A 12,124-nucleotide genomic window follows, 5' to 3' on the forward strand; every position below is an offset into this window, starting at 1 on the left:
ATGTCAGAGGGATCCTCAACTTGAAGCAGTTGAACCGTGCTGTACGTTACCGTCGCTTCAAGATGCACTCGCTGCGTTCAATTCTTGCTTCAGTGCGCCGAGGGGATCTCTTGCAGTCGGACTTGCGCGAGGCTTATCTTCATGTGCCCGTCCACCCGTCAAATCGCCAGTTTCTGTGCTTCGAGTTTGGGGGGGGTTGCACTTCCAATACTGTGCCATGCCCTTTGGGCTTTCCTCGGCGCCCAGAACTTTCACCAAACTGGTCGCAGTGGTGGCGGCTTCCCTCGCATCGGTGCCGATGAGGACCCTGTGCTATCTGGACAATGTTCTAGTCCTGTCATCATCCCAGGTCCAGGCAGCTCAGGACATGGATCGAGTATTGGAAGCCTTCCGAGCACACGGGTTCACCATAAACCTGGAAAAGAGCCATCTCACACCATCCATGTCCATTCTACACCTCGGCTCCATAATAGACTCGGTGAAATGACAGGTGTTTCTGTCTCCGGAGAGGGTGCAGGACATTTCGACCCTGATCGACCAGATCCTGACCCAGAGATCGGTTCCGTTGGTGACCCTCTCTTAGCTGCTTGGGAAGTTTGTTTCGTGCCAGCAGATCGTCTTGTGGGCCCGCCAACATTCTCGCCCCTTACAATGGCTTCTTCTCCCGTATCAATGGGAGGGGCGTGCCAATTCGTCCAAGAAAGTACCAGTTCCTCCCCAGCTCCACCTGTCTCTGCGTTGGTGGAAGTCTCTGGCCATCCAGAGGGGCTACCATTTCCTTGTGTCGGACCGGTTAGTGATTACCACCGATGCCAGCCTTCACGGTTGGGCAGCCCACCTGTCCACTCAGATCGCTCAGGGCATCTGGACTCCGACCGAGCGTGTCCTCAGCATCAATCTACTTGAACTGCGGGTGATTTGGTTGGCTCTGCTTCACTTCCAATTGACGATTCAGGGGCGTCATGTTTTGGTCCTCACGGACAACACGTCCGCAAAAGCACACGTGAATCGGGAAGGGGGGACCAAATCACGTGCTCTGATGCTCGAGTCAGAGAGACTTTTCGGTTGGGCGGAGCGGCATCTTCTGTCGATTCAGGCGGACCATATCTCCGGAGAAAACAACACTCAGGCAGACTGGCTCAGCAGGGAGGTGATCGACCAGGCCGAGTGGCAAATACATCCACGCCTGTTTCGGGAGCTTTGTCTCCGATTTGGGGATCCGGTGGTCGATCTCTTCGCCACTCCCGCCAATGCTCACCTCCCTCATTTCATCTCCCGCTATCCAACTCCGTTGGTGGAGGACGCGGACGCCTTGAGGTGTCATTGGCCAACCGGACTATTGTACGCCTTTCCCCCGATCACGTTGCTTCCACAGGTAATCAGGAAGATCATCGCGGAAAGAGCGACGGTTCTGCTAGTGGCGCCGCATTGGCCACGCCGGCCTTGGTTCCCAGATCTTGTGGAGCTCTCCGTCTCCAGTCCGTGGGTGATCTCGCCCCATCGGATCGCCTTGTGCCAAGGGGCCATCTGCCACCCAGACCCGCAGTGGCTCCAGTTGGCCGTCTGGTCTTTGAACGGGTCATGCTGCAGAAAGGACAACTACCGGACTCAGTAATTGGCACCATCCAGGCGGCTTGTCGACCCTCGACAACACGGATTTATGAGGCCTCTTGGAAGGCCTTTTGCCTCTGGTCCACTGCCCATCACGTGGATCCTACGACGGCTTCAATTCAGGACATTCTGGGGTTTCTGCAGTCCGGCTTGGATAAAGGGCTGGTGCCTACCACTCTATGGCGTCAGGTGGCAGCTCTCTTTACGGTCATTTCATCACCGCCTTGGCTCACCACCCATGGGTCCGGGGGTTCCTTCATGGGGCCACGAACTTACGCCCGGCCGTGGTCCATCGTTACACTACGTGGGACTTGCCTTTGGTGTTACAGGCGCTCACTGTTTGAGCCCTTAGGTTCTATTTCTCTTAAGTTTCTGTCACTTAAGGTGGCCTTCCTGTTGGCGATCATGTCGGCCTGGCGAATTTCCGAGATCGCAGCATTGTCCGTCAGGAAGGACCTGTGCATTTTTCATCCTAATACTGTGGTTCTTCGTTTAGATCCGGCGTTCACGCCCAAAGTTAATTTGTGGTTTCACCGCTCGCAGGAGATCATTCTCCCGGACTTCTGCCCTTCTCCGCGCCATGATTGTGAGGTCCTTTGGCATGCCATGGATGTTTGGCGGGCATTGCGTCGCTATATTAGGCGGACGGCGTCGTTCCGGAAGACGGAGACTCTGCTGGTGTCTTTTTACCTGGCCACCATGGGACAGAAAATCTCGTTGGCCACCGTTGGCCGGTAGATTAAAGCCTGTATCGCAACGGCCTATGAACGCTAGGTGCGTCTGGCTCCGGCTAGGATTCTGCCTCACTCCACGCGGAGTGCTGCCACCTCGGCGGCTTGGGCGACACAGGCTTCTGTGTTGGACATTTGTCGGGCGGCCACCTGGACCTCGTTGTCGCCCTTCATAAGACATTATAAAATTGACTCCTATGCGTCAGCTGATGCATCGTTCGGACGGAGGGTTTTGCAAAGTGTTGTTTCTGGGCCTTCAGGGGGGAGCAGTCAGCCGCCCGGCCCTGTTGTTTGAGCTTGGGTATATCCCATCTATGAAGTGGAGCTGCAGCGCTCTGGAAAACGGACGTTGTCTTACCTGAACGTCCCTTTTCAGGGCGCTGCGGATCCGCTCCATTCCCTCCCTTCTTGAGGTTGTTAGGCTGCCTGTTCTAGGGTTTAGTATTTCTGGGTTGTTCATGAGTTTGTTTGGCTTGAATAAAGTTCTGTTTACCTTCCTGTGCTGCGCCTTCGTTCAAGATTGGGGAATTGGAGCGGGTGCGTGGCTAGAGCACAGAGGGTGGGTTAATTAAGTTACAATTTCTCTCAGTTGCTGTCAGACAAGAGGAGAAATCCCATCTATGGAGTGGATCCGCAGCGCCCCGAAAAGGGACGTTCAGGTAAGACAACGTCCGTTCTATAATCAATGAAGCATATGTTGACTTCTTTTGAATATTCTTTAGCTTTGTCAATTATCCAGCATGCATCAGCAACAACGTCTCATGCTCTTCAACCTTTTCAAAATCCAGTTTGAATATCTGGCATCTCTCTTCCCTTGTTGAGCTGTAATATGCTTTGAATAATCCTATTCATTATTTTGCTAGTATCTGAAATTAAAGATGTTATATGATAGTTTGCATATTTTGTTAAATTTCTTTTCTTTACTATTGGAATATAGATTGATGTCGTCCAATTGGTTGGCCACTGTATTGTTCTCCAGATTTGTTGTCATCGTTTGGTTACAACCTTTATTGATTCTTCTGTTGTTTGCCATATTTCTATAGATGCTACCTCAATTCTTTTAACCTTCCAATTTGATAATGACTGGAGGGCTGATTTGGTTTTGTGGGCAGATGTCTTTGATTTTGAGATTTCTATTGTAGACAATTTTCAGCATTCCCCATCTATCTTTGAAATTTAGAGAACTTTTGGAAAACTTTTCTTGTTTTTCCATGTCTCTTTCCATCTTTACTGCTTTTACAGATATTATTGTAATACTGTTTCTTGTCTCTTCTAACAGTTTTTTGAAATTCTTTGTTAAGTTCCTTCCTGAAATCTTTGGCTTCACTACTTCTTGGCAATTTGCACTGTTTGTTCTGATATCCAGTGTGCTTTCTTTTGGTTTTTTTTATCTTTGGCAATCTCTTTTCACATTCATTTCTAATGACTTCTTTAAATTCATTCCAGAGTTTCTCTGGTTCCTGATGAATGAGGTTCAAACTTCAAAGTGATTGTTGATGTTCTCCTTGAAAATGTTGGGTATATGCTCAAGATCATATCATGGGAAATGGTTGGCTTTCTTCTTCTGCTTTAGCTTAACTTGGAAATTGCCCATGAGTAGTTTGTGATCTGTTTCACAATCTGTTCCTGGCCATGTCTTTGCTGTTATAACTAAGTCCTTCCACCTCCCTCTACCATATATACATAGTCAATTTAGTTTCTCTTAACTCCATCTGGTGATGTCCATGTTTTGGCATTATTTTGGTTGTTTGAAAAACCTGTTAGCAATGAAAAATTGTTAGACTGGCAGAAATTATTAAGTCATTCTCCTGCTTCATTTTGGGGTTTTTAGGCCATATAGTTCAAATTTGTGTGTATAGTATGTGTGTGTGTGTGCATGTTTGTGTGTGTGTATTTAAATATGGCGTAAGCTTATTGATCCTGGGGGAAAGGTATAAACAGCGGTAGAATATTTTCATATTCTTGCATGGTCCATGCTATTATTTTGTTCTGTAAAATGTATAAAATGTATATAGCACTAAGCATCTTAAATACCAAACTTCACAATATTCACAAACTTAAATTAGGATTAATGAGCAATCAGTGTAGAGTATGGACACTGAATGTAATAAAGCAACCTGCTTGTTAAACATTGAGTCATAAAACTGAATTATATTAACTCAAAAATTTAAGAGCAAAATTAAATCCTACAATTATTTTTTTCAAGGTAATTGGGGTTTTATTCTTATATTAATAACAAAAAATAGTGTTATTAAAAATAGAAGAATTCTGCTTTGTTTGTGACTCCTGTTTATAAAAAAAAAACCTTGTAAATTTGTTTGGTATCAAGTCAGAGTTCCTTATATAGTGTATGTCAGTGGTGGGATTCAAATAATTTAACAACCGGTTCTCTGCCTTAATGACCGAATGGGTGGGCATGGCCATGGTGGGAGTGGCCAGGGGATGTGACAGGCAGCACTTGGCCTTCTGCATCCCCCTGGGAGAAAAAACGGGCCACGAGTGGGGAACGTGACACCCATCCACGCCCTGTTTTGGGCCTAGGAGGCCTCTCTATAACCTGGGAGCGAAAATGGCCCAGGGGGGCCCGCACTGCACCCCCCGTGCCCCATTTTGGGCCTAGGAGGCTTCCCTAAAGCCTCCTGGGAGTGAAAACAGGCTGAAGGCAGATGCACTGCACCCCCCGAATCACGATTTGGACCTAGGAAGCAGCCCTGAAGCCTCCTGGGAGCAAAAATGGGCCATGGTGGGGGGGGCATGCTGCACCCTCCCGTGCCCTGTTCTGATCCTAGGAGGCCTCCCTGCACTTATCTGGGAGCCAAAATGGAGCGCGTGGGGACTCCTGGAAGGGGTGGGGAGGGGAGGGGCCAGCCAACAATTTAACTACCTGTTCTCCTGAACTGGTCCGAACGAGCTGAATCCTACCACTGGTGTATATGTGCATTGGTGCACAGCAGCCTGCAATCCTGGTTTTTTTCAGGGAAGTATCCTGGCATGGAACACTTGCTTATCTAATAGTTTCTAATAGCTGTTTGTTCATGCATTTAAAAAAAAAAAACATAAAGTGTGCTCTTTTCTGGATCATGAGATCAGTCACTTACACCCTGCCCATTTTTTGTTTGGATTACCACACTGCTGTCTGTGTAAGGCTACCGTTGAACACTATTCTCATATTTGTGACCCTGGGAGGCTTACGATTAAAACATAAAACAGTATCAAAAATCACAGAATAAAACAATCATACAAATTATACAAAACATTAAAACAATTAGAACCATGCAATTCGGTCATCAGAAGAGCACAGTTGTTCATAAACAGGACAACCATTTTCATTCTGATGCTTATTTGTATGTATTCTCATATAATTGTCTCATTGTATATGTTAAAACTGCAGATTTTAAGTTAAGGTTAAAAGTGATTTGTAATATTTCAGTTTGCTTTCAACGTTCAATGTTAGACCAAATAAGCTCCATAGCAAACCAGCATATTATCAGATAGTCCAAAAAAAAAAAAAAATCTGTCTCCTTGAAGTTAACAGCACTTATTATTATTATTTTTTTGACTGCAATTAGCAGACTGTGGAGAAGAAAGGGGATTGATCAGAGTTGACATAATGTGAAGGGACTATCCTCTTGACAAGCCATAATGTAAACTTCAAACACAGGAGTGGCTGCACTTTATTTTACTAGCCCTTCAGATCTGATTGCCAAAAATGCTTTGGAGAAAGCAGAAACAGATATGTAGCACGTATCTGTAGCATCTTAAAGTAACTATGCCTTTTCCCGGGATCCACAGGAAAAGCAGTTTCTGTGTGAAGCATCTTTTGAAGATTAAATTTTACGTGCTACATAGCTATTTTTACTATTATATTATTTTTTAGTATTATTTACTATTGTTGGTACAGGCTAGCACAGGAAGCAGGGCATGGGTGTCATGACATTGTAAAGATGGCCAGGGTGATTTTTTTTTTCTAGTGTTGTTTCTAATGGGGTGGTTTGGTATCCCCAAGCAGTTTAAGATATAATAAGCACTGAATGCATATACATATTTCCTCTTATGGCTACAAGGTTTGAGAGCTGCATGTACCTGATAGGCTGTTGCCAACAGGTTATCTGCTCTTAGATAAACTTAAAGTACACTTAAAATTTACAGCAAGTTGAAATAAAGTACTAGATCTTTAAAGGATATTTAAAGGAACTTTTAAAACTTGTTATTAAAATATATTCAAATGAATTGTTTATAGAACGGTCTGATTTTACTTGTAATGACTCTTAGGTTACACAAAACCATTTGGGCATACCCATGACTGTTTTGGGTTTTCTGTTGAAGGTAGCATTCTTTTCAGTGTGGCATTATATATGCTAGAGAGCCAGTGTGGTTTGTTTTTAACATATCCAGAAATATGAAAGTGGGAGACTGAATTCTAGTCCAGTCTTGCACACAAATCCAGCTGGGTGATTCTCTCCTAGCCCTAATGAATAGGAAATGGCAAAATCTGAAAATTCTGAAATCTGGCCAAGAAAACTGCAGGGGCTTGTCCAAGCAGTCGCCACAATTTGAAAGCATAAATTCTATAAATGTTACTCTTGAACATGATTCATTTTTCCAAAGAAGATGTTTTGAATCCTTTGTTTTCTTGGTAGTATACATTTTTGAGGGATTTATATGTAATACAGGTGATGCTTAAAAACTTCCAGTTGATGTACGTATTAAACAATTTATGCAACAATCTCTTCAGCCAAACTAGGTGAGAATAAGGAATATAAAAAATACACTCCGAAACAGGAGTTTTACCATAGAACCAACAATGTTCTTTTAAGCATAATTTGAAATTGTTTCCGCTGAGAAATGAGTTTGAGGCATTGGTTTCAAGTTGGTTAATGTACTCTTTCTTGCTCATTTAAAGAGAGTGGAATTATTGTTGACGGAGTTTTCTGCAGGCAAATATTTTAAGACATTGTTGGCAGGAGTAATCTTATTATAGAAAGGAGTTTAATCTGAAAGGAATTCAGCATGTTATTTAAGTTCTTACGATGTGTTCCTAATTCTGGTGGTTTAAAACTAAAACTAAAATCTGTTGTGGTTTTGGGAAAAGGGAAATTGCGGTATTTGTACAGTTCAGCTAATAAATTATTGAAGTTTAGGTATAGAACAACTCTTTCCAAAGGAACCTAAAACAATATGCAGAATGTATAAATCTTTGCAGTACTTTTGTGAGCTCATGGTTTACTCGATCCCATTTCTTGAACTTCTTGTTTAACTGGTGATGTGAAACTACCTTTCCAACTTCATTTAGCATGTAATAATTAAGTTATAGTAGCATTCTTTTTTTATAATCAGTCCACTGCATTTGAATAGATTGTAACAGCTGTTTATTTCAGAATTTGAAATTATGTGGGTGCCCTTGGCATAAACCTTGCATACATTAAGCCTCTCAGTTCAGTTCTATTTATCTTGACATTAGCTTTGAAGAGGCCCAGGGATGAACTCTGTTATTATACTTCAATATTTTTTTCAATTGCTTTGAGTTAAACATTTATGTTGCAGGGACTTCACAAAAATACTTCAGACATTTAAAGTTTTTTTTTCTTTTTTTCCAGAAGGGTTAAAATATTACATTATTATGCAATCTGTCATACTGCTGCTTCTCTTCCATTAGAATTTTTGATGAATGTTTATTTCTTAAACAAAATGTTCTTATTAATTTTGTATAGCACTGAGTATCTGCTTAATTCTGGGATTGTTTTTTAATATTTTAAAACTATATTTTTATTTAAACTTAAACTCATGTTCTTTTCCCAGTCTATAATGTTTCTATGATAGTAGCTTCGTATCAACTTTAATTTCTTGCCTTGGCTATAAAGATATTATGACATGTGAAAACAATATTACTTTTAATATTAGTTTACTTGGTAACAGCATTGCATAAAAACTCAAACTTATCATATTCACTTGCAGCAGAATTGATAAGCTGCTGATTATGAATAATGATGTATTTTATTAAATATCCCATTAGTTAGCCAGAAGAGAATGGATTATACTCCATTAGAACTTTAACCTGATCAGGGTGTGAAGAAAATACCTTTTGTATCCAATATTTTCTTTATTGTGGATGTGGATATGTTTGTCCCATTAGTATTAAAATATTATTGTAAATATTATTTTCTAGATGAAGCCCTAGAAGACTTAAAATCCCAGAAGAAAAAAATAGTAAGTCTCTATCTAAATATGTTTCTTGAAATTTTATCTCTGTGTTTTATATAACATTCACTTGGTTGCAGATATTCTTAAAGGATATGTGAAATGCAGTTAAAATGTTCAACTGATTGAACTGTTATTGTCAACTGTACATGGAGGCAGGGGTGAAATCCAGCAGGTTCTAACAGGTTCTTTAGAACTGAAAATTTTGAGTAGTTCAGAGAACCGGCAAATACCACCTCTGGCTGGTCCCAGAATGGGGTGGGAATGGAGATTTCGCAATATCCTTCCCCTTCCACGCCCAACAAGCCACACCCACAGAACTGGTAGGGAAAAATTTTAAATTTCACTCCTGCATGGAGGGAGAAAAATATCTTCTAATCCACAATATATTTAGATGGGCATTCATCAACAGGATTGGAGTGGTGGGGGAAGAGACTGTACCATTTATATATTTGTGATTATTCAATGTTTATTACAATCAATATAATTTTAATAAGATTTCTTTATCTGATCATTTGTGCATTTTTGGCACATCTCCATTGAAAGTTGTGTCAGTGACAAGTCAATTGTCAAGCACCAGGGAAATCAGGAGATCCAGGCAATTCAAATGTGTATAAAGATTTATTGTAAGCATTACATTAATCTACATTTATTTGAACTACTAACGCTCAAGGGAAATTTGCAGGAGTTAAGAATAGAAAGGAATTCAAGGTGGGCTGGACTTAGATCTCTTGTAGGCATGAATAACTAATGACACATTTTACTCCTCCCTCAGTCTCAGGCTGGTCATCTCCTACATCAGTTGTACATATTTCTGTGAGCATAAAGTTTGATCTGGAGCTGTTTGTTCTTTATTCTTTTATGTTTATTTAAATTAATAATAAGTTTTAGAAATATACCAGCATTTTTCTAATGTATTCAGCAAATCATTTTTGTATTAGTAGCTTAGTAAGGTTTTGCCTTCAGAAGTGGTTAATGTCGGTTATAGTCAAGGAGATGTGGACAAAAAAATAGAATAATAAGGTCTTACATTTCATAAGTTGTTATAAATCCATGAGATAAAGACTAAATTACCCAAATGATTGCCCATTAGATCATTATCATCCAGAATTTACTCTAAGATAAAAATGCCAGCCTGTTGTGTCCTGGGCTTGGCAGAGGGAAAGAATAGGGAGTTCATCTCTTCCAGGTCTATCTTCCATGTTCAATCCCTATCCAGGTTTGTTGGATAGGGAGTATAATGGCAACTGTTTAACCAATTCTGCTGTTCCATTTAATGGAGAATTTGAGCAGAGTGAACCAGAAGGAGCAACAGCTTGAGTGTAAATAGCGGCAAATTCAGAATGAATTGCATTGAACGTGAAATAAAGCACATTTGGAGCAACATCCCATAGTGTGGCTATAGCTAAGAATGCATACTTCATAGATTTCATTGTATATAATTGTAAAGTAAATTTGCATTGTTTTTTCATACTGAGGCATCTATTCTATGAGGATGTGAGAAAGGGGACGACTGAGGAGTTAATGAATTGGTATGAGCAATCTGTAGCATTCCTTGTAGATAAAGTAACTTGGATTAGCCTTAACTCCACCTTAACTTGAATTCCAGTGTTGAAGTAAGTTGGGAGGATATAGCAATAGCCAGCACTTTACTTATTGTTTTGTATTGTTTCTAGCTAATAGACTCAAAGTGTCTGAAAAAATGAAGGCTGCAACTTTCTTGGATAACTCTTGCCATTCCCAACTCCATTGCTTCCTGGCGAGAGGGGGTTTATCTATCCCTATCTTAAGGAGACAGTAATAAAACTCTCACTTAATATATTCCATTGACAAATTTTGGTTTGCTAGTTGTTGCCATCTATGGGGGTGGTGCTCATCTCAATTTCAAGGATCATTGAGTTAGCGCTGTCTGAAGATGATTCCACTGTCATGTGGCCAGCATGACATCACAGAGTGCTGTTACCTTCCCACAGAAATGATCCCTATTTATTTACTTGCATATTTTTGAACTTTTAGATTGGCAGAAGCTAGGGTGAGGACAGGAGCTCACCCTGTTGTGCATTGCTCGGGTCTTGAATCTGGGCTGTTGCCTTTCCAGACAACAAGCCCAGGTCTTAACTGCTGAGCCATTGCATCATCTTAGGTACTATTAGCAAGTCTTAAATATATGTCAGAGATGCAATAATTTCAGTAATATAATCTATTACAAAGTAAATTAAAAGAGAAAAATATCATAAATTAAGGCAAATATATGTGTCCAAGGATAATGCTGCAGGATCCAATCTGAATTGGTCACCAGGATTACTCTTCCTGGCTCGTGCTGGAGCCCATCCTTGGGGAGCATCTCTCTCTCCAAAATGGATGCAATGGGCTGTTCTATGCATAATATTTATGTAGAGCCTGGTTGTGTGTGGCTTTTAGTTGTTAATTGGGGGGTTGTTGGCCAGTTATTAAGTTGTTGATTGTTGTTTCCTGATTCTGCCCTGCCCTCAGTTCCTAAGTAACTGGTAAACTGATGTAAATCAGCACTCCTGTTGACTGGCAAGGGACCCGTTTCCCCAGCTTCAATCATCAAGGGGCAGATTTCCCCCCCCCCCCACATCATCAGAAGAATGTAAAATAAAAGAGTAAGAAGTACACCCCCGCCAAGGTTGCAGATAATTTCTTCTTCCCATAATGCATCCCTTTAAGCAAATCCATCAACTTTTCAGTCCTAGTGCCGGCAAAAAGTTCGTAAAAAGTTATAAGAATTTCATTAAAATGTCTATTTTAACCTTAATATTTATATTTAACTTTATATTAACTTTATAACTTTATATTTCTTTGATTTACTTCCAAAAATATTAATCTTTAGTTCATTTGAATATTGTCATAGGAATTGATCTCTCTTCAATTCATTTTCGTCCAATTGCATAGGCTTCTTTCTCACTATTAAGCCACTTTTGTAAATTTAATGAAAACACCCAGATCATTCTACTGGTTTATCATTTGCATTTCCCCTTTAATTTTTAAAGCCAGTTCTTTTGTATATCCAGTAAAGAATTTTTGTATGGGTTATTCTTTTGGCCTGCCACTTTAAATACCTTTGTAATCTTATAATTCCCACCTTTTAAAATCCAATATTTCTAATTTCTGCATCAAGCAAAAATGTTTCATTTATTATTCATTCCTTAGCGTCATTTAAACTTAGTTTATCCATAAAAGCCAACATCATTACTATTGTTATTGTTTGCTAATTTCTGCTTCTATTCTTGGAATTCTTTAATATAATAGTTCAGATGTTATAGTGTTTTGTAAATCTCAATCTGAATCCAAATCAAAGGCATTTTTTCTTTAGTTTTTTCTAGTGCCCATTTTAAATAGTAAAGCATCTAATCTCTGTTATGATTTACAGTAGACAAAATAATTCTGCTTTCCACTAAAAGCTATTTATTTTATATAGTTTTACAATAAATCTTATAGTTTCAATATTCCAAATTTGTCTGGATCCTTAATTCATTTATAACACTCTTGATTCAAAAGCTTATTTAGTCCTTTGCCATTTATTTCAAATTCTTTCTTAAATTTATAATTAATTTTTCTTT

At 40.2% G+C, this 12,124-nt stretch overlaps 1 protein-coding gene across 5 annotated transcripts in view; it reads left to right on the top strand.

Annotated features, from left to right (window-relative positions):
- Positions 1-12,124, top strand: part of LNPK (lunapark, ER junction formation factor) — a 71,581-nt gene that overhangs the window by 23,562 nt on the left and 35,895 nt on the right. For all 5 annotated transcript variants that reach the window (XM_070933899.1, XM_070933579.1, XM_070933734.1 and 2 more), the window contains one exon: positions 8,509-8,549. In XM_070933899.1, coding sequence (XP_070790000.1) covers positions 8,509-8,549 — 41 coding nt within the window. The remainder of the gene's footprint in view (positions 1-8,508; positions 8,550-12,124) is intronic.

The sequence above is a fragment of the Pituophis catenifer genome, unplaced genomic scaffold (assembly GCF_029215685.1).
Source record: "Pituophis catenifer annectens isolate HBS135680 unplaced genomic scaffold, rPitCat1.0.hap2 SCAF_1, whole genome shotgun sequence".
Taxonomy (NCBI): domain Eukaryota; kingdom Metazoa; phylum Chordata; class Lepidosauria; order Squamata; family Colubridae; genus Pituophis; species Pituophis catenifer.